The 21,739-nt window shown below is 60.9% G+C and overlaps 2 protein-coding genes and 2 non-coding genes across 4 annotated transcripts in view; 3 read left to right on the top strand and 1 right to left on the bottom strand.

The window, feature by feature from the left end:
- The window catches only part of SSPOP, a 117,091-nt gene extending 114,773 nt beyond the window's left edge, over window positions 1–2,318 (top strand). Inside the window, 2 exon segments of the mRNA XM_043541895.1 lie at window positions 1,188–1,338; window positions 2,141–2,318. Coding sequence (XP_043397830.1) covers window positions 1,188–1,338; window positions 2,141–2,163 — 174 coding nt within the window. The 3' untranslated portion in view covers window positions 2,164–2,318.
- The window catches only part of GIMAP8 (GTPase, IMAP family member 8), a 641,187-nt gene that overhangs the window by 473,308 nt on the left and 146,140 nt on the right, over window positions 1–21,739 (bottom strand). The window lies entirely within an intron of this gene.
- LOC114019524 lies at window positions 5,348–5,511 on the top strand. The gene has a single exon (XR_003564576.2). It is a non-coding gene; the product is annotated as a U1 spliceosomal RNA (small nuclear RNA).
- LOC119565653 lies at window positions 14,445–14,608 on the top strand. The gene has a single exon (XR_005224479.1). It is a non-coding gene; the product is annotated as a U1 spliceosomal RNA (small nuclear RNA).

A 21,739-nucleotide genomic window follows, 5' to 3' on the forward strand; every position in this document is an offset into this window, starting at 1 on the left:
CCCAGGTTCTCTGGCTGGCCCAGTTCCACGCCCAGGCAGCTGGGTCCACCGTGGCCTTGCGATTCCTGGAATCCCCTCTCAGCTCCTGACGTCCCGGCTGCGCCTCGTCTCTGTTGGCGAGTTCCCGTGGCCGAAGCTTTCCTGGCCTCCCCTGTTGCCGGGGAAACCTCTGGGCTCTGGCAGCGGGGTGCTGGGCACTCACTGGGAATTAGCAGGTGGGCTCCCCACTGCGTCCCGGCCCTGTGTAGCTGTCGCCCTACCAGAGACTTTATCTCCGACCACAGTTCTGCTCCGTGGGAAAGCTCCAGCTGCGGGTTTCCTTCCCCCTGGAAAGGCTCCAGTTCTCCCTTTAGAGTCTGTATGTGCTGGGAGCGCCCTGGGTCAACAGGAAAACCAGCTCACGCTGTCTCCTCTGTCCCACAGCTCACCCCAGGGTGTGCCCTCCGGCCCCAGCGGGGAGCCAGTGCTCAGGGCCATACCGGGTTGTGTGCATTAGGAGAAATGCGTGGTACGAATGAGGTCTAGTCACTGGTGCAGCTGGTTTATTTACAGTGGATGTACAAAAGCCTGTTTCCTTGAATACAGTAGAAACAAGCAACAGGCAGGTTCCTGGCCGCAAAGTCCCCAAACCCACCCCTCTAGCGAGCTCTGTGCCCAAAGAGCTCTGTCCCTCTGCTCCCTCTGCGGGCCGCATGAACCACTGCTCCTCCCGCTGTCTGCTGTCTGCCTCTCTCCCTCACACCCAGAGCTCGTCAGACGTTCCCCTGCCCTTGTGTTTGCAGGCAGGGAACTCTTCAGCCCGCGTGGTTTAACTTCTCATCAGGCTTTGCCATAAGGTCTGTTGCCCTGCATGGTGGCTTCTGGTGTTTCCGCCTAGCACACATAAAAGGGGTTTAATTGCTCCTTCCACTAAGCCAGGAAGAAGCAGGGTTAGCCCGCCCATTGGCTTTAACCTGGCAGATCATAGACCTGCTGGTAGCCAGCATAACAGGAGCTAGCACGCAGCTGGGTCTCCATGACCCCCGTTCTGGGCTCTCTTCGCCTACCAGCAGCCCCGCCATTAGCCCAGTCCGGGACCCTTTCCCTGTCTGCCCCCCGCTGGCCCAGGCCTGCCGGGGCCGCCGAGCTCCCCTTGATCCCCTGCTGTGGCCTGTGCCCTGCCGCCCAGCTGTGCTTTTCTCCCGCAGGAGCCGTACCTGCAGACGCTGTGTGACTGCTGCAGCTACCACCTGGACCCAGTGAGCCCCGTGCGCATCCTCAGCCTGCCGTGCGAGGACGGGGAGGTGGAGCCGGTGGTGCTGCCCATCATCCACAGCTGTGAATGCAGCCCCTGCCAGGGTGAGTGGAGCGAGCGTACGCAGGCCCCGCTCAGGACGTGCTGCTCTGGGGGCCCTGCGCCTGGCCCGGCTGGGCGTGGGGCTCTCGCTCTGCACTCTCAGCTGAACTGGGCAGGGGGCTGCACCTGGGAGTGGTGATCAGCTGACCTGGCCCTGGGACGTGGGCTGGAGCGGGCGCCAGGGGCCGGGCCTTGGAGCACATGGGGGGCCGGGGAGACTCCAAGAGCACAAATGGCGGTGTCAGCATAGCTTGGGACTAGGGCAGGGACTGGGCTCAGGGGCCAGCTGGGCATGGGGCAAGTGTCTGGGCTAGCGGCATGGCTGGTCTGGTAGCATAGGGGCAGCAGGGCTCCCGTTCCTAGGTCTCACACTGCCTCCTGGGCCAGTGGTCCCAGAACCCACTGCCAGGGGAATGACCCTGTGTGTCCCAGCCTCACCCCACTGCACGGCACGGCCATGGGTATCACACGCACAGCAGTGCCCCTGGGTCCCAGCCTCACCCCACTGCACGGCACGGCCATGGGTATCGCACGCACAGCAGTGTCCCTGGGTCCCAGCCTCACCCCACTGCACGGCACGGCCATGGGTATCGCACGCACAGCAGTGCCCCTGGGTCCCAGCGTCACCCCACTGCACGGCACGGCCTGGGTATCGCACGCACAGCCTCACTCTCCGTGCCTGGTGCAGGAGCCTATGACTACAGCACGTGCGTGGCATTACCAGCCTTCGCCCTGCCCTGGGCAGGGACTCGCGTTCTCTGAACAGCCCCTTCCCTAATCTGGGTTTTCTCTTCTTTTTGCCAGGTGGGGACTTTTCCGAGCGCTGATGGCCCGTGGCCGGGCGGGACGGTGTCTGACGGGGGCCCCCGCACTGTGCCGGCGGCCGAGGACGGCGAGATGGCAGCGTGTGTCCCAGCTGCAGGCTCCCCAGACCCCCCACTGCCCGCCGGGCTTGTCCTGCTGTAGCTCAGTAATAAAGTGAACAGAGCTGGTTCCAAAGGCGACTCCTCCAGCTGTTGCAGTGGGGGGGTCACTGCTCCCCCCGCCCAAAGGGGGCTGCTGGGGATGGTCCGGAGCACCAAGGCTCACCCGTAGCATGGCCCACGACATGGCCCCACACTCACGTGGTCTGAGCTTGGCCTGGTTTTGTTCTCGTTTCACCAGCGGTGGGGCTGATGCTCCCCCAGCTCCATGGGGTGGCTAATAGGGTCACAGGCGCCGACTCCATGGGTGCTTCAGGGCTGGAGTACCCACGGGGAAAAATTGGTGGGTGCTGAGCACCCACCAGCAGCCAAGCTCCCCTCCCACCTCACCTGACCTCCGCCTCCTCCCCTGAGCGCGCCGTGTCCCCGCTTCTCCTCCCAGCGCTTGCTGCTGCAAAACAGCTGTTTCGTGGTGTAACAAGCTCTGGGAGGGAGCAGGGAGGAGCTGGAATATGGTGCGCTCAGGGGAGGAGGCGGGTCAGGGCAGGGATTTGGGGAAGGAGTCTAATAGGGGTAGGGAGGGGGTGGAGTTGCGGCAGGGCCTTTGGGGAAGGGGTTGGAATGGGGGCGGGGAAGGGGCGGAACAGGGGTGGAGTCAGGGGGGCCGAGCACCCGTCGGCGCCAGCAGAATTCGGCGCCTATGAATGGGCTTAGAGGAACTTTCCTCCCTGGCGCTGCAGCCCTGCTGCGGGGGCTGGCTCGGCCCGTGGGGAGAACCGGGCCCCTGCTGGGGAGATGTGCACAAGAACAGGGCCGTAACCCCAGGCCACAGGGGCTGGCCGGGATGCACTGCCAGACCCAGTATTACCGATGTGCCCACAGGACGGACTCCGCGAGGCTGATTTCCCTGTCACGGAGCCACCGCGGCTGGTCTGGGCCCAGCCTGGAACCAGTCCCTTGGGCGTGGGCCGCGCCCTGGGACCTCAGCGGCCTCCATGACGCCAAGTCTGGGCCTTAGTAATCCCCGTCTCTGTCTCTCTCCGCGGCCCCCCACGATCCCTCTCTCTCTCTCTCTCTGTGACCCCATCGATTCCTGTCTCTCACCACAGCCCCCAGCGATCCCCGTCTCTCTCCGCAGCCCCCCGCGATCCCTGTCTCTCTCTCTCCGTGGCTCCCCGCGATCCCCGTCTCTCCATGAGGCCCTGCAGCGCGTCCCGCCCAGCCCGAGTCCTGCGGGAGGCCCTGTTGGGCCCTGCCGGGCACAGCGCTCCTGGGTTGGGTTTGTTCGGCGCCTGGCCCTGGCCTCAGGACATTGTTCCTGCTGCACTGGGATGGGAGGGCTCAGACCTGGGCCGTCCTGGCTCAGCCATGCAGCCCCGCTGGTCAGGAACGTCGGCTCTGGCTCCGTCAGGCCCAGCAGAGAGCTACCGAGTCTCCAAACGCCACCGCTCCTGGCATGCCAGGCTGGGCTCGCATGTTCCACCGGCTGCAGCAGCCTGTGGTGCCGTGGCACTGGGCCAGCCGTGGGGGCCCCGTTATTTTTTCTGGCTCCTCCATTGCTATGGGTTGGTTTCAGCCCCTCCTTCAATGCCCCATCCACGCCACTGCCACGAGGTACCACACACAGCTCGTGTCTCCCGCGCTGCCCAGGAGCAGCGTGGCACCCTGCTGCACCCGGTGGGCAGCCGTGTGAAGCACAGAGGGAAACTGAGGCAGGCGTCAGCATCATGAAGCTATTGCAGAAAATTCCCCCTTCGTCACAGCCCCTCCCCACGGCAGTGACTGGGGCGGCTGGGTATTCCCACTGCACGTGGGTTCCTGGAGAGTGGGGCTGGGGCTGGGTGCAGCCTCCCAGGCCAATAGCCCAGCTTGACCGGTCCGTGCGCTGCGGCGCCGGCCTCCCAACAGGCCTGCTGGAGCTGGCCCGGCCTGGTCCCCGCGGCTCCAGGGCTGGCTGCGCTCCCCCCCAGCACAGGCCCAGCGCTGCCCCACACGGCCCCCTGGGCTCGGCCTCTCCGGGCGGGTCCCACACCGTGCCCCGGGGCCTCCCGGAGCACAGAGCGGGGCCGCCCCTGGCCGCCTGCAGTGACACGAGCCGGGTGGGGGTCCCTGGGGTCTCGCACCATCCTCGGGGGGAGGTCACTGGGGGGGTCCCTGGGGTCTCGCATCATCCTCGGGGGGCGTCACTGGGGTCTCGCACCATCCTCGGGAGGGGTCACTGGGGGGGGGTCCCTGGGGTCTCGCACCATCCTCGGGGGGGTCAGTGGGGGGGTCCCTGGGGTCTCGCACCATCCTCGGGGGGGTCAGTGGGGGGGTCCCTGGGGTCTCGCACCATCCTCGGGGTGGGTCCCTGGGGTCTCGCACCATCCTCGGGGGGGGTCACTGGGGGGGTCACTGGGGTCTCGCACCATCCTCGGGGGGGTCACTGGGGGGGTCACTGGTGTCTCGCACCATCCTCGGGGTGGGGGTCACTGGGGGGGTCACTGGTGTCTCGCACCATCCTCCGGGGGGGGGGAAGCGAAACGCGGCGTCTCCCCCGCCCCCCCGGCAGAGGCGGGGCCCCGATCCCGGCTGTGCCCGGGTCTCTCCGGGAGCCTGGACCCGGGGCCGGGCCGGTACGGCTCTAGGGCCGCCGGGCTCCGGCGCGTTACTGAGGCCGGGGGCAGCTCGGCCCCCCCGCCGCGGGGAGCGGGCCCGGCCGGACCGGGCGGCCCTTGGGCCAGGGCGCCTGGTGGGGGAGGGGCCGGCCGCGGGGCTCGGCGCGGGGAGCCGGGGCGGGCCAGGGGAGAGCGCCCGCCCCGGGCAGGCAGGGGGAGGGGCCCGAGAGGGGGCGGAGCCGCGTGAGCACGTATGCAGATCTGTGTGCGAGCAGAGCACTGTGGGAGCGGGAGCTGGCTGCCGAGCCGGGTCCGAATTTGGCAGCCGGGGCTCGGCGGGGAGAAGGGTGGGGGCCCGGAGACACCCCGGGGCAGGTCGCGGCAGTGGGGGCCGGCGTGGGCGGGTCCGGCGGGCGTGTCGCGGCGGGCCCCACCGTGGGTTGAGAGTGCGGGGCGAGCGAGGGCGGGCGGCGGCTGGGGCTGCGCAACTCATACTTACCTGGCAGGGGAGACACCATGATCACGAAGGTGGTTTTCCCAGGGCGAGGCTCATCCATTGCACTGCGGGTGTGCTGACCCCTGCGATTTCCCCAAATGCGGGAAACTCGACTGCATAATTTGTGGTAGTGGGGGACTGCGTTCGCGCTCTCCCCTGGCCTGCGGTGAAAGACAGAAAAACAACTGTAGCTCGGGTCTGTAACTTCCTTGTGCGCTGCCTTGACTTGGTCCGCGGGGGGAACTGTTCATTTTGCGATTAACTTTTGGCATTTTTGCGCTTTCTGTACGTTGGTTTATATCTTCTGGGTTAGTCGGAGGTCTGGTTGCTTTCTTATTCTTCCCTGGGCTGTTAGAGCTGACCTGCTCTCTAGTCTCTGTTTGAGGGTTTTGAGCGACTGTTTTCTTTTGCCCTGAGGGGTGCAGCCTGGCCTGCTCTGCCTCTTTCCTCGCTTGCAGCTTGTTGCCCATTCCTCCTTCTTGGGCTCTTCTTCCTGTGACGGGAGAACGGCCTGTCAAACACACGTGTCTCCCCTGGTTCCTTCGCACCAGCCTCTGTGGGATCGTTGGTGTATCGCGCCCACCTCTGGGAGGGCACTCGTGTATCGCACCATGCTTCGGGGGGGCGGTGTTGACCTGGGAATGTGGCAGGGGAGTTTCACTTGGAGACCTGAGAGCCTGTCAACTGAGCCGGGAGGGGGAGGTGACACCTCTGCCCGGGAATGTGAACAGAGGGTGCAGGAGGGAGCCTGCTGGGGGGGGTTAGTTTCAGTTTGGGGCTGGGTGGAGGAACACAGGGAACCCCAGGGCTGGGGTCTAAGCTCCCTGCTCCCCCAGAAGGACTTGACTGAGGGGTCCTGGGTGTACCCACAAGCTCTGTTTTGGACTGTGTTCCTGTTGTCCAATAAACCTTCTGTTTTACTGGCTGGCTGAGAGTCTCAGTGAATCCCAGGAAGAGGGGTGCAGAGCCTGGACTCCCCCACACCCTATGACAACTGGTGGTAGCGGTGGGATGTACTGCACCCCATGAACGGCGCTTCGTGCAGTACGTGACTGGGGAGCAGTAAAACGAAGGGGGAGTGACGGGGACCAGGCGTGCTGAAGATTCAGAGAGAGACGGTTTCAGGGGGCGGTTAACCCCTGGGAGTGTGTGACCAGAGAGAAGGACTTTTGCAGTAACAGGGTCCCCCAGGGGATTGCAGCGAGCGGTCCCAGGGGCGGAGGAGTCTGCAGCTCGACCCTGGCAAAGAGGTGGTGACCTCAAGAAGGACTGGCACTCTAGGGGCTTTTCCTGGAAACCGTGGAAAGCTGCCTGGCCTGCGAGTGGCCAGCAGGGAGATGTACGCAAAACGCCTTAAGAGCGACCTGGTGGAGCTGTGCAGGCAGAGGGGGCTGCGCATTGGGAGGTCCACCAAGGAACAGCTGATTGCCCAGCTGGAGGAGAGGGATCGCTTGGATGACCCGATCCCTGTCCCGGAGGGAAACCGCCCGGGGGACGCAGTGTGGGCCCTGGGGCCTGACCGGGCTGGGACGGGTCAGACTGGGGGAAGCCCAGTGAATACCGAGGGCACCCTGACCCTGGCAGCCAGCAGGGGATACTCCCGGCGGAGCTCCCCATCCCTGGAGCGGATGCGGCTGGAATGGGAGAGGGAGATGAAAATGAGGGAGCTGGAGGATCATGAAAAGCAATGTAAGCATGAGGAGAAACAATGTCAACATGAGCAGGAGGAGAAGGAGAGGGAGCGTCAGGAGAAGGAGAAACAAAGACAGCATGAACTGGAGCTGGCCAGGCTGAGGAGCAGTGGGGCCCCGGCTGCGGTGAGTGAGGGGGGACCCAAGACTGCAAGAAGCTTTGATAAGTGCTTCCTGGCCCAGCGGAAGGAGGGGGAGGACATAGATAGCTTCCTCACGGCCTTTGAGAATGCCTGCGAGCTGCACAGGGTTGACCCTGCAGACAGGCTCCAGTTCCTCACCCCCTTACTGGACCCCAAAGCCGTGGAGGTGTACAGCCGGATGACAGGGCCGGAGGCAGGGGACTATGAACTGTTCAAACAGGCCCTGCTCCGTGAGTTTGGGCTGACCCCCGAGATGTACCGGAGAAGGTTCCGGAGTCAGCGTAAAATGCCTGAGGTCACCTACCTACAACTGGTCAACCGGATGCAGGGATATGCCCGCAAGTGGACTGCGGGGGCCCAAGCTAAAGAGGACCTGCTTGACCTAATCGTACTGGAGCAGCTGTATGAACAGTGCCCGTCCGACCTGAGGCTGTGGCTGGTGGACAAAAAGCTAGAGAACCCCCAGCACGCAGGGAAGCTGGCCGACGAGTTTGTGAACAGTCGGTCAGGGGGTAGCAGGGAGGAATCCCAAAAGAACAGCCCCCCCCCCCACGATGCAGAGAGAGAGTCACCCTGGGACCTCCCAGCGGGGAAATAGGGAGAACCCCCTCCCAAGGGGAACGCCTGGCATCGGGCCCCTCCGACCCACGCGAGGGGACCAGCGTGACCTGAGCTGCTATCACTGTGGCCAGAGAGGCCACGTACAGACCCAGTGCCCCGGGCTCAGGTACAGACTGAGCAGACCCAACCTACCCAGGGTTAACTGGGTAGGGACCCAGCTGGACGAGGGGCAGACGACCCAAGCAAGGGGGGCTGCTAGCTTACCACCTGCTCCGGAGGGAAGAGTACCCCCGGCCATCTCCGCCAGAGGGCTGGAGGCTCGGGACTCAGGGTTCTCGGTTTACAGGGTGGGCACGGGGTTGTCCCTCCGGAGAGAGTGCCTTGTTTCCCTGGAGGTGGATGGGAGGAAGGTCAATGGATACTGGGATATGGGCGCGGAGGTGACGCTGGCCTGGCCCGAGGTGGTGGCCCCAGATCGGGTGGTGCCCAACACCTACCTGACCCTGACGGGGGTGGGTGGAACCCCATTCAAGGTGCCCGTGGCAAGGGTACACCTGAAAGGGGGGGCCAAGGAGGGCCCCAAGGACGTGGGAGTGCACCACCATTTGCCCACTGAGGTTTTGATGGGGGGAGACCTAGAGGACTGGCCAAGCAACCCCCAGACCACCCTGGTTGGGACCCATAGCCAGAGCCGGCGAGGGGCACAGCACCCTGACCTTAGAGAGGGTACCACACCGGAGGCGCAGGACCCTACCCTGTTGGGGAGGGAGCGCTGAGGGGCACGGCTCAGAGAGGCTGTGGCCTCAGACCTGGCCAGTGAGGGGGAACCGGTCCCCATCCCTTCCCCAGCCACTGCGTTCCAGGCCGAGTTGCAGAAAGATCCCTCTTTGCGGAAGCTCAGGGACCTGGCCGACCTCAGTGTGGGACGGACCATGAGGAGAGGCTTCCAGGAGAGGTTCCTGTGGGAGAAGGGGTTCCTGTACCGAGAATGGGCTCCCCCAGGGGAAGTGGAGTCCTGTGGGATCAGGAGGCAGCTGGTGGTCCCCCAGAAGTATCGCCGCAAGCTCCTGTACCTGGCCCATGACATCCCCCTCGCAGGGCACCAGGGAATCCGGCGCACCCGGCAGAGGTTGCTACAGAACTTTTACTGGCCTGGGGTCTTTACCACCGTCCGGCAGTATTGCCGATCCTGTGACCCCTGTCAGAGGGCGGGGAAGGCCAGTCAGCCTCACCTCAGTCCCCGGAAAAATCATGGAGCAGGTCCTCAAGGAATCAATCCTGAAGCACTTACACGAGAGGAAAGTGATCAGGAACAGTCAGCATGGATTCACCAAGGGTAGGTCATGCCTGACTAATCTAATCGCCTTCTATGATGAGATTACTGGTTCTGTGGATGAACGGAAAGCAGTGGATGTATTGTTTCTTGACTTTAGCAAAGCTTTTGACACGGTCTCCCACAGTATTCTTGTCAGCAAGTTAAAGAAGTATGGGCTGGATGAATGCACTATAAGGTGGGTAGAAAGTTGGCTAGATTGTCGGGCTCAACGGGTAGTGATCAATGGCTCCATGTCTAGTTGGCAGCCGGTGTCAAGTGGAGTGCCCCAGGGGTCGGTCCTGGGGCCGGTTTTGTTCAATATCTTCATAAATGATCTGGAGGATGGTGTGGATTGCACTCTCAGCAAATTTGCGGATGATACTAAACTGGGAGGAGTGGTAGATACGCTGGAGAGCAGGGATAGGATACAGAGGGACCTAGACAAATTGGAGGATTGGGCCAAAAGAAACCTGATGAGGTTCAATAAGGATAAGTGCAGGGTCCTGCACTTAGGACGGAAGAACCCAATGCACCGCTACAGACTAGGGACCGAATGGCTAGGCAGCAGTTCTGCGGAAAAGGACCTAGAGTTTACAGTGGACGAGAAGCTGGATATGAGTCAGCAGTGTGCCCTTGTTGCCAAGAAGGCCAAGGCATTTTGGGATGTATAAGTAGGGGCATAGCGAGCAGATCGAGGGACGTGATTGTTCCCCTCTATTCGACATTGGTGAGGCCTCATCTGGAGTACTGTGTCCAGTTTTGGGCCCCACACTACAAGAAGGATGTGGATAAATTGGAGAGAGTCCAGCGAAGGGCAACAAAAATGATTAGGGGTCTGGAACACATGAGTTATGAGGAGAGGCTGAGGGAACTGGGATTGTTTAGTCTGCAGAAGAGAAGAATGAGGGGGGATTTGATAGCTGCTTTCAACTACCTGAGAGGTGGTTCCAGAGAGGATGGTTCTAGACTATTCTCAGTGGTAGAAGAGGACAGGACAAGGAGTAATGGTCTCAAGTGGCAGTGGGGGAGGTTTAGGTTGGATATTAGGAAAAACTTTTTCACTAGGAGGGTGGTGAAACACTGGAATGCGTTACCTAGGGAGGTGGTAGAATCTCCTTCCTTGGAAGTTTTTAAGGTCAGGCTTGACAAAGCCCTGGCTGGGATGATTTGATTGGGGATTGGTCCTGCTTTGAGCAGGGGGTTGGACTAGATGACCTTCTGAGGTCCCTTCCAACCCTGATACTCTATGATTCTATGATTCTATGAAAGTGCCTTTGAAACCTTTGCCCATCATAGAGGAACCTTTCCAGAAGGTGGCCATGGACATAGTGGGATCTCTGAGCAAGACGACCCGGTCGGGGAAGAAATACATTCTGGTGGTGGTAGATTTTGCCACCCGCTACCCCGAGGCAGTTCCCTTAGCTTCCACTGAAGCAGACACCGTGGCGGATGCGCTCCTGACCATTTTCAGCCAAGTGGGGTTCCCCAAGGAAGTCTTGACAGACCAAGGATCTAACTTCATGTCAGCCCTGCTCCGGTGCTTATTGGAGAAATGTGGGGTTCGGCACAACTGGGCCTCAGCTTATCACCCCCAGTCCAATGGGCTGGTGGAGAGGTTCAATGGGACGCTAAAGATGATGCTGAAAACTTTTATGAACCAGCACCCACAGGACTGGGACAAGTACTTACCTCACCTGCTGTTCGCATTCAGGGAGGTACCCCAGGAGTCTACCAGATTTTCGCCTTCGAACTGTTATATGGAAGGAGGGTGAGGGGCCCCCTGGACCTGATGAGAGACGAATTGGAGGGGAAGGCCACTCCCGATGGAGAGTCAGTGGTGGAGTATGTCCTGATCTTCTGAGAGAGACTGGCTGAACTCATGGGCCTGGCCAGGGAGAATCTGGCCAGAGCCCAGAAGAAGCAGAAGATCTGGTATGACCGCACGGCGCGGGCCCGCGCCTACGCCCCCGGGGATCCGGTGATGGTTCTCATCCCTGTGAGAAACTACAGGCCTCCTGGGAGGGCCCTTTCAAGGTTGTCAAGCAGCTCAATGAGGTAAACTATGTGGTGGAGCTGTCGAACCGGGCGCACCACCGCCGGGTGTACCATGTGAATATGATGAAGCCATATTATGCCAGGGGGAATGTGGTGTTGGCCGTGTGTGGACAGTGGGAGGAGCAGGGAGATGACCCTTTAGTAGATCTGTTCCCTGGGACCAGAGCTGGTTCCCCCCTGGAAACAATTCCCCTCTCGGATCGGCTAACCCCTGCCCAGCAAGCTGAGGTCAGGGGGGTGCTGCATCCGTACCGACAGCTGCTTTCCAACCAGCCTGGACGCAGTAATCTGACTGTCCACCGGGTGCAGACAGGGTCGCACCCGCCGATAAGATGCTCCCCCTTCCGAGTCACAGGGAAAACTGCTCAGGACCTGGAAAGAGAGGTCCGGGACATGCTGGCTTTGGGGGTGATCCAGCCATCGGCCAGCCCTTGGGCCTCGCCGGTGGTGCTGGTCCCCAAAAAGGACGGGTCGGTCCGGTTCTGTGTGGACTATCGGAAGCTCAATGCCATCACTGTATCTGATGCCTACCCCATGCCCAGGCCTGACGAGCTCCTAAACAAGCTGGGAGGAGCTCGGTACCTTACCACCATGGATCTTACAAAGGGCTACTGGCAAGTGCCGCTGGATGCAGATGTCCGGCTGAAATCGGCCTTTATCATCCCTCTGGGGCTCTACGAGTTCCTGACCCTGCCTTTTGGCCTCAAGGGAGCGCCGGCCACCTTCCAGCGCCTGGTGGACCAGCTACTGAGGGGGATGGAGAGTTTTGCCGTGGCGTATATTGATGACATCTGTGTCTTTAGCCAGACCTGGGAGGACCACGTGTCCCAGGTTAGACAAGTGCTGGACCGACTCCAGGGGGCTGGGCTGACTGTAAAAGCAGAGTAGTGCAAGGTGGAGATGGCGGAAGTATCTTACCTGGGCCATCGGGTGGGGAGCAGCCGCCTAAAGCCAGAACCGGCCAAGGTGGAGGTGATCAGAGACTGGCCCGCTCCCCACACCAAAAAGCAGGTCCAAGCCTTTATTGGGTTGGCAGGATACTACCAAAGGTTTGTGCCCCACTTTAGAGCCATAGCCACCCCCATCACCGAGCTATGCAAGAAGGGGAAGCCAGACAAGGTGGTCTGGACTGAGCAGTGCCAGGAGGCTCTCCGGGAGCTGAAGGAGGCTGTGGTCAGTGGCCCAGTTCTGGCAAACCCAGACTTTGACAAGCCCTTTGTGGTGTTCATCGATGCCTCAGACACGGGTCTGGGGGCGGTGTTAAGGCAGGAGGATGGAAAGGGGGAGAGACACCCCATTGTGTACCTGAGCAAGAAGTTGCTACCCCGGGAGCAACACTACGCGGCCATCGAGAAGGAGTGCCTGGCCATGGTGTGGGCCCTCAAGAAGCTAGAGCCCTATCTCTTCGGGCGACACTTCACCGTGTACACCGACCACTCTCCCCTGACCTGGCTGCACCAGATGAAAGGAGCCAACGCCAAGCTCCTGAGGTGGAGCCTGCTCCTGCAGGATTACGACATGGACGTGGTTCACGTGAAGGGAAGTGCCAACCTGATAGCGGATGCGCTGTCCCGGAGAGGGGGCCCTGAACTTCCCCAGGTCACTGGTCACAGTGACCCCGCTCAGTTCAGTCTCGAAGGGGGGAGAGATGTGACGATGTGACGCAGCAGGGAGGGGGGAGTGTTGACCTGGGAATGTGCCCTGGGGACGGGAGACCTGAGAGCCTGTCACCTGAGCCAGGAGGGGGAGGGGGAGGTAACACCTCTGCCCAGGAATGTGAACAGAGGGTGCAGGAGGGAACCTGCTCAGTGGGTTTAGTTTCAGGTTGGGGCTGGGTGGAGGAACACAGGGAACCCCAGGGCTGGGGTCTAAGCTCCCTGCTCCCCCAGAAGGACTTGACTGAGGGGTCCTGGGTGTCCCCACAAGCTCTGTTTTGGACTCTGTTCCTGTTGTCCAATAAATCTTCTGTTTTACTGGCTGGCTGAGAGTCTCAGTGAATCCCAGGAAGAGGGGTGCAGGGCCTGGACTCCCCCACACCCCATGACAGGGGGTCACTCGTGTATCGCACCATCCTCTTCGGGGGGTCACTGGTGGATCGCACCCACCTCAGGGGGGTGGGGGTCACTGGTGTTGTTATACCAATAAAATAAAAACCAGCAGGATCTTATTAAAGGGGAAAAGGCAAAATGCCACATGTATTGTGAATACAGAAAGAATCCTAGTAAGCAGTTAGTTATAGCTATAACACTCCCTCCAATCTCATATTTATTCTCACACACACACACACACACACACACACAGACACAGACAGGTTCTGCAAGGTTGTTATCATAGTTACCAGCCTTAGCATCCATCCCATACATCCTCTATCTCTATTTTAATCACAATTGTTAACACAACAAAAGGGCGGGGAGTCTCTGGGTGCTGTTTCTGGTGTGACAGAGTATTGCTCTGAGTCTCTCTCTGGGTGAGTAGTTGTTGCTTTTACAAAGAATTGCTTTGAGAGCAGACTCTGCCTTAGAACAAGTTTCACACAGAGAGGGAGAGAAAGAGAACCAAAAACCAAGAGACCTCTTCATTAGTAATACCCTGGAATTTAAACTATGGGGAATCAAACTCATTTGTGATTTTAATACAGAACTTCTTTAATATGATCCAACAGTGTATCGCACCCACCTCGGGAGGGGGTCAGTGTGGGGGGGTCCCTGGGGTCTCGCACCCACCTCTGCAGGGGGAAAGCGAAACGCGGCGTCTCCCCCACGGCTCCCCCACTCCCGCCCCCCGGCAGAGGCGGGGCCCCGATCCCGGCTGTGCCCGGGTCTCTCCGGGAGCCTGGACCCGGGGCCGGGCCGGTACGGCTCTAGGGCCGCCGGGCTCTGGCGCGTTACTGAGGCCGGGGGCGGCTCGGCCCCCCCGCCGCGGGGAGCGGGCCCGGCCGGACCGGGCGGCCCTTGGGCCAGGGCGCCTGGCGGGGGAGGGGCCGGCCGCGGGGCTCGGCGCGCGGGGAGCCGGGGCGGGCCAGGGGAGAGCGCCCGGCCCGGGCAGGCAGGGGGAGGGGCCCAAGAGGGGGCGGAGCCGCGTGAGCACGTATGCAGATCTGTGTGCGAGCAGAGCCTTGTGGGAGCGGGAGCTGGCTGCCGAGCCGGGCCCGAATTTGGCAGCCGGGGCTCGGCGGGGAGAAGGGTGGGGGCCCGGAGACACCCCCGGGCAGGTCGCGGCAGTGGGGGCCGGCGTGGGCGGGTCCGGCGGGCGTGTCGCGGCGGGCCCCACCGTGGGTTGAGAGTGCGGGGCGAGCGAGGGCGGGCGGCGGCTGGGGCTGCACAACTCATACTTACCTGGCAGGGGAGACACCATGATCACGAAGGTGGTTTTCCCAGGGCGAGGCTCATCCATTGCACTGCGGGTGTGCTGACCCCTGCGATTTCCCCAAATGCGGGAAACTCGACTGCATAATTTGTGGTAGTGGGGGACTGCGTTCGCGCTCTCCCCTGGCCTGCGGTGAAAGACAGAAAAACTTCGGCAGCCGGTGTTTGTAACGTGCTGTGCGCTGCCTTGGGATGGTCCACGGCGGGCACTATTTTCTTTCGCTCTAAGCGGTGCAGTTTGGCTGCTCTGCCTGTTTCCTTACTTGTAGCTTTTTGTCCATTTCTCCTTCTTGGGCTCTTCTTCTTCTGACGGGACAAAGGCCTGTCAAACACACTTGTCTCACCTGGTTCTTTCACATGCAGCGTCTGGGGGATCATTGGTGTGTATCGCACCATTCTTGGGAGGCGGGGTGTTGACCTGGGAATGTGGCAGGGGAGTTTCATTGGAGACCTGAGAGCCTGTCAACTGAGCCAGGAGGGGGAGGTGACACCTCTGCCCGGGAATGTGAACAGAGGCTGCAGGAGGGAGCCGGCTGGGGGGGGTTAGTTTCAGTTTGGGGCTGGGTGGTGGAACGCAGGGAACCCCAGGGCTGGGGTCTAAGCTCCCTGCTCCCCCAGAAGGACTTCACTGAGGGGTCCTGGTTGTACCCACAAGCTCTGTTTTGGACTGTGTTCCTGTTGTCCAATAAACCTTCTGTTTTACTGGCTGGCTGAGAGTCTCAGTGAATCCCAGGAAGAGGGGTGCAGGGCCTGGACTCCCCCACACTCCGTGACAACTGGTGTTAGCGGTGGGATCTACTGCACCCCGTGGACAGCACTTCGTGCAGTAAGTGACTGGGGAGCAGTAAAACGAAGGGAGATTGACAGGGACCAGGCGTGCTGAAGATTCAGAGAGAGACGGTTCCAGGGGGCGGTTAACCCCTGGGAGTGTGTGACCAGAGAGAAGGACTTTTGCAGTAACAGGTTCCCCCGGGGGATTGCAGCGAGCGGTCCCAGGGGCGGAGGAGTCTGCAGCTCGACCCTGGCAAAGAGGTGGTGACCTCAAGAAGGACTGGCACACGAGGGATTTTTCCTGGAAACCGTGGAAAGCTGCCCAGGCTTGCGAGTGGCCAGCAGGGAGATGTACGCTAAACGCCTTAAGAGCGACCTGGTGGAGCTGTGCAGGCAGAGGGGGCTGCGCATCAGAAGGTCCACCAAGGAACAGCTGATTGCCCAGCTGGAGGAGAGGGATCGCTTGGATGACCCGATCCCTGTCCCGGAGGGAAGCCGCCCGGTGGATGCAGCGTGGGCCCTGGGGCCTAACCAGGCTGGGAGGGGTCAGACTGCTGCCCAGGACATCCCGAGACCCTTCCTACCTATGCCTGGGGGAGGGGTTGGGGGAAGCCCAGCGAATACCGAGGGCACCCTGACCCCAGCAGTCAGCAGGGGATCCTCCCGGCGGAGCTCCCCATCCCTGGAGCGGATGCGGCTGGAATGGGAGAGGGAGAGGAAAATGAGGGAGCTGGAGGATCATGAGAAACAACGTCCACATGAGGAGAAACAACGTCAACATGAGCAGGAGGAGAAGGAGAGGGAACATCAGGAGAAGGAGAGGGAGCGTCAGGAGAAGGAGAAACAAAGACAGCGTGAACTGGAGCTGGCCAGGCTGAGGAGCAGTGGGGCCCTGGCTGCGGTGAGTGAGGGGGGACCCAAGACTGCAAGGAGCTTTGATAAGTGCTTCCTGGCCCAGCGTAAGGCGGGGGGGGGAGGACATAGATAGCTTCCTGACGGCCTTTGAGAATGCCTGCGAGCTGCACAGGGTTGACCCTGCAGACAGGCTCCAGTTTCTCACCCCCTTACTGGACCCCAAAGCCGTGGAGGTGTACAGCCGAATGAAAGGGCCAGAGGCAGGGGACTATGAACTGTTCAAACAGGCCCTGCTCCGTGAGTTTGGGCTGACCCCCGAGATGTACCGGAGAAGGTTCTGGAGTCAGCGTAAAACGCCTGAGGTCACCTACCTACAACTGGTCAACCGGATGCAGGGATATGCCCGCAAGTGGACAGCGGGGGCCCAAGCTAAAGAGGACCTGCTTGACCTGTTCGTACTGGAGCACCTGTATGAACAGTGCCCTTCCGACCTGAGGCTGTGGCTGGTGGACAAAAAGCTCGCGAACCCCCAGCACGCAGTTGCAGCTGGCCGACGAGTTTGTGAACAGTCGGTCAGGGGGTAGCAGGGAGGAATCCCAAAAGAACAGGCCCCCCCCGATGCAGAGAGAGAGCCACCATGGGGCCTCCCAGCGGGGAAATAGGGAGAACCCCCTCCCAAGGGGAACGCCTGGCGTCGGGTCCCTCCGACCCGCTCGAGGGGACCAACGTGACCTGAGCTGCTATCACTGTGGCCAGAGAGGCCACGTACGGACCCAGTGCCCCAGGCTCAGGGACGGACTGAGCAGACCCAACCTACCCAGGGTTAACTGGGTAGGGACCCAGCTGGACGAGGGGCAGACGACCCAAGCAAGGGGGGCTGCTAGCTTACCACCTGCTCAGGAGGGAAGAGTACCCCCGGACAGCCCCGCCAGAGGGCTGGAGGCTCTGGACTCAGGGTGCTCGGTTTACAGGGTGGGCGCGGGGCTGTCCCTCCGGAGAGAGTGCCTTGTTCCCCTGGAGGTGGATGGGAGGAAGGTCAATGGATACTGGGATACGGGCGCGGAGGTGATGCTGGCCTGGCCCAAGGTGGTGGCCCCAGACCTACCTGACCCTGACAGGGGTGGGCGGGACCCCATTTAAGGTGCCCATAGCAAGGGTACACCTGAAATGGGGGGCCAAGGAGGGCCCCAAGGACGTGGGGGTGCACCACCATTTGCCCACTGAGGTTTTGATGGGGGGAGACCTAGAGGACTGGCCAAGCAACCCCCAGACCGCCCTGCTTGTGACCTGTAGCCAGCGCCGGTGAGGGGCACTGCACCCTGACCTTAGGGAGGGTACCACACCGGAGGCTCAGGACCATACCCTGGTGGGGAGGGAGCGCCGAGGGGCCAGGCTCAGAGAGGCGGAGGGCTCAGACCTGGCCACTGAGGAGGAGCCGGTCCCCATCCCTTCCCCAGCCGCTGAGTTTCAGGCCGAGTTGAGGAAAGATCCCTCCTTGCGGAAGCTCAGGGACCTGGCCGACCTCAGTGTGGGACGGACCATGAGGAGAGGCTGCCAGGAGAGGTTCCTGTGGGAGAAGGGGTTCCTGTACCGAGAATGGGCTCCCCCAGGGGAAGGGGAGTCCTGTGGGATCAGGAGGCAGCTGGTGGTCCCCTAGAAGTATCGCCGCAAGCTCCTGTCCCTGACCCATGACATCCCCCTCGCAGGGCACCAGGGAATCCGGCGCACCCGGCAGAGGTTGCTACAGAACTTTTACTGGCCTGTGGTCTTTACCACAGTCCGGCAGTATTGCTGATCCTGCGACCCCTGTCAGAGGGTGGGGAAGGCCCGGGACAAGGGGAAAGCGGCTTTGAGACCTTTGCCCATCATAGAGGAGCCTTTCCAGAAGGTGGCCATGGACATCGTGGGGCCTCTCAGCAAGACGACCCGGTCGGGGAAGAAATACATTCTGGTGGTGGTAGATTTTGCCACCCGCTGCCCCGAGGCAGTGCCCTTAGTTTCCATTGAAGCAGACACCATGGAGGATGCGCTCCTGACCATTTTCAGCCGAGTGGGGTTCCCCAAGGAAGTCTTGACAGATCAAGGGTCCAACTTCATGTCGGCCCTGCTCCGGTGCTTATTGGAGAAATGTGGGGTCCGGCACAACTGGGCCTCGGCTTATCACCCCCAGTCCAATGGGCTGGTGCAGAGGTACAATGGGACGCTAAAGATGATGCTGAAAACCTTTATGAACCAGCACCCGCAGGATTGGGACAAGTACTTACCTCCCCTGCTGTTCGCATACAGGGAGGTACCCCAGGAGTCTACCAGATTTTCGCCTTTCGAACTGTTATATGGAAGGAGGGTGAGGGGCCCACTGGACCTGATGAGAGACGAGTGGGAGGGGAAGGCCACTCCCGATGGAGAGTCAGTGGTGGAGTATGTCCTGATCTTCCGAGAGAGACTGGCTGAACTCATGGGCCTGGCCAGGGAGAATCTGGCCAGAGCCCAGAGGAAGCAGAAGGTCTGGTATGACCGCACGGCGCGGGCCCGGGCCTACGCCACCGGGGATCAGGTGATGGTTCTCATCCCCGTGAGAAAGAACAAACTACAGGCCGCCTGGGAGGGCCCTTTCAAGGTTGTCAAGCAGCTCAGTGAGGTAAACTATGTGGTGGAGCTGTCGAACCGGGCGCACCACCGCCGGGTGTACCATGTGAATATGAGGAAGCCATATTATGCCAGGGGGAATGTGGTGTTGGCCGTGTGTGGACAGTGGGAGGAGCAGGGAGATGACCCTTTAGTAGATCTATTCCCTGGGACCAGAGCTGGTTCCCCCCGGAAACAATTCCCCTCTCGGATCAGCTGACCCCTGCCCAGCAAGCTGAGGTCAGGGGGGTGCTGCATCCGTACCGACAGCTGTTTTCCAACCAGCCTGGACGCACTAATCTGACTGTCCACCGGGTGCAGACGGGGTCGCACAAGCCGATAAGATGCTCCCCCTTCCGAGTCACAGGGAAAACTGCTCAGGACGTGGAAAGAGAGGTCTGGGACATGCTGGCTTTGGGGGTGATCCAGCCATCGGCCAGCCCTTGGGCCTCGCTGGTGGTGCTGGTCCCCAAAAAAGACGGGTCAGTTCGGTACTGTGTGGACTATTGTAAGCTCAATGCCATCACTGTATCGGATGCCTACCCCATGCCCAGGCCTGACGAGCTCCTAGACAAGCTGGGAGGAGCTCGGTACCTTACCACCATGGACCTTACAAAGGGCTACTGGCAAGTGCCGCTGGATGCAGATGCCTGGCTGAAATCGGCCTTTATCACCCCTCTGGGGCTCTACGAGTTCCTGACCCTGCCTTTCGGCCTCAAGGGAGCGCCGGCCACCTTCCAGCGCCTGGTGGACCAGCTCCTGAGGGGGATGGAGAGTTTTGCCGTGGCGTATATTGATGACATCTGTGTCTTTAGCCAGACCTGGGAGGACCACGTGTCCCAGGTTAGACAAGTGCAGGACCGACTCCAGGGGGCTGGGCTGACTGTAAAAGCAGAGAAGTGCAAGGTGGGGATGGCTGAAGTATCTTACCTGGGCCATCGGGTGGGGAGCGGCCGCCTAAAGCCGGAACCAGCCAAGGTGGAGGTGATCAGAGACTGGCCCGCTCCCCACACCAAAAAGCAGGTCCAAGCCTTTATTGGGCTGGCAGGATACTACCGAAGATTTGTGCCCCGCTTTAGAGCCATAGCCACCCCCATCACTGAGCTATGCAAGAAGGGGAAGCCAGACAAGGTGGTCTGGATCGAGCAGTGCCAGGAGGCTCTCCGGGCGCTGAAGGAGGCTCTGGTCAGTGGCCCAGTTCTGGCAAACCCAGACTTTGACAAGCCCTTTGTGGTGTTCACCGACGCCTCAGACACGGGACTGGGGGCGGTGTTAACGCAGGAGGATGGAAATGGGGAGAGACACCCCATCGTGTACCTGAGCAAGAAGTTGCTACCCCGGGAGAAACACTACGCAGCCATCGAGAAGGAGTGCCTGGCCATGGTGTGGGCCCTCAAGAAACTAGAGCCCTATCTCTTCGGGCAACACTTCACCGTGTACACCGACCACTCTCCCCTGACCTGGCTGCACCAGATGAAAGGAGCCAACGCCAAGCTCCTGAGGTGGAGCCTGCTCCTGCAGGATGACGGCATGGATGTGGTCCACGTGAAGGGAAGTGCCAACGTGATAGCGGATGCGCTGTCCCGGAGGGGGGCCCCAAACTTCCCCAGGTCACTGGTCACAGTGACCCCGCTCAGTTCAGTCTCGAAGGGGGGAGAGATGTGACGCAGCAGGGACGGGGGAGTGTTGACCTGGGAATGTGGCAGGGGAGTTTCAATGGGAAATGAGAGCCTGTCACCTGAGCCAGGAGGGGGAGGGGGAGGTAACACCTCTGCCCAGGAATGTGGACGGAGGCTGCAGCAGGGAACCTGCTCGGTGGGTTTAGTTTCAGGTTGGGGCTGGGTGGAGGAACACAGGGAACCCCAGGGCTGGGGTCTAAGCTCCCTGCTGCCCCAGAAGGACTTGACTGAGGGGTCCTGGGTGTCCCCACAAGCTCTGTTTTGGACTCTGTTCCTGTTGTCCAATAAACCTTCTGTTTTCCTGGCTGGCTGAGAGTCTCAGTGAATCCCAGGAAGAGGGGTGCAGGGCCTGGACTCCCCCACACCCCATGACAGGGGGTCACTCGTGCATCGCACCATCCTCTTGGGGGGGGTCACTGGTGGATCGCACCCACCTGCGGGGGGTGGGGGTCACTGGTGTTGTTATACCAATAAAATAAAAACCCGCAGGATCTTATTAAAGGGGAAAAGGCAAAATGCCACATGTATTGTGAATACAGAAAGAATCCTAGTAAGCAGTTAGTTATAGCTATAACACTCCCTCCAATCTCATATTTATTCTCACACACACACACACACACACACAGACACAGACAGGTTCTGCAAGGTTGTTATCATAGTTACCAGCCTTAGCATCCATCCCATACATCCTCTATCTCTATTTTAATCACAATTGTTAACACAACAAAAGGGCGGGGAGTCTCTGGGTGCTGTTTCTGGTGTGACAGAGTATTGCTCTGAGTCTCTCTCTGGGTGAGTAGTTGTTGCTTTTACAAAGAATTGCTTTGAGAGCAGACTCTGCCTTAGAACAAGTTTCACACAGAGAGGGAGAGAAAGAGAACCAAAAACCAAGAGACCTCTTCATTAGTAATACCCTGGAATTTAAACTATGGGGAATCAAACTCATTTGTGATTTTAATACAGAACTTCTTTAATATGATCCAACAGTGTATCGCACCCACCTCGGGAGGGGGTCAGTGTGGGGGGGTCCCTGGGGTCTCGCACCCACCTCTGCAGGGGGAAAGCGAAACGCGGCGTCTCCCCCACGGCTCCCCCACTCCCGCCCCCCGGCAGAGGCGGGGCCCCGATCCCGGCTGTGCCCGGGTCTCTCCGGGAGCCTGGACCCGGGGCCGGGCCGGTACGGCTCTAGGGCCGCCGGGCTCTGGCGCGTTACTGAGGCCGGGGGCGGCTCGGCCCCCCCACCGCGGGGAGCGGGCCCGGCCGGACCGGGCGGCCCTTGGGCCAGGGCGCCTGGCGGGGGAGGGGCCGGCCGCGGGGCTCGGCGCGC

The sequence above is a fragment of the Chelonia mydas genome, chromosome 2 (genome assembly GCF_015237465.2).
Source record: "Chelonia mydas isolate rCheMyd1 chromosome 2, rCheMyd1.pri.v2, whole genome shotgun sequence".
Taxonomy (NCBI): domain Eukaryota; kingdom Metazoa; phylum Chordata; order Testudines; family Cheloniidae; genus Chelonia; species Chelonia mydas.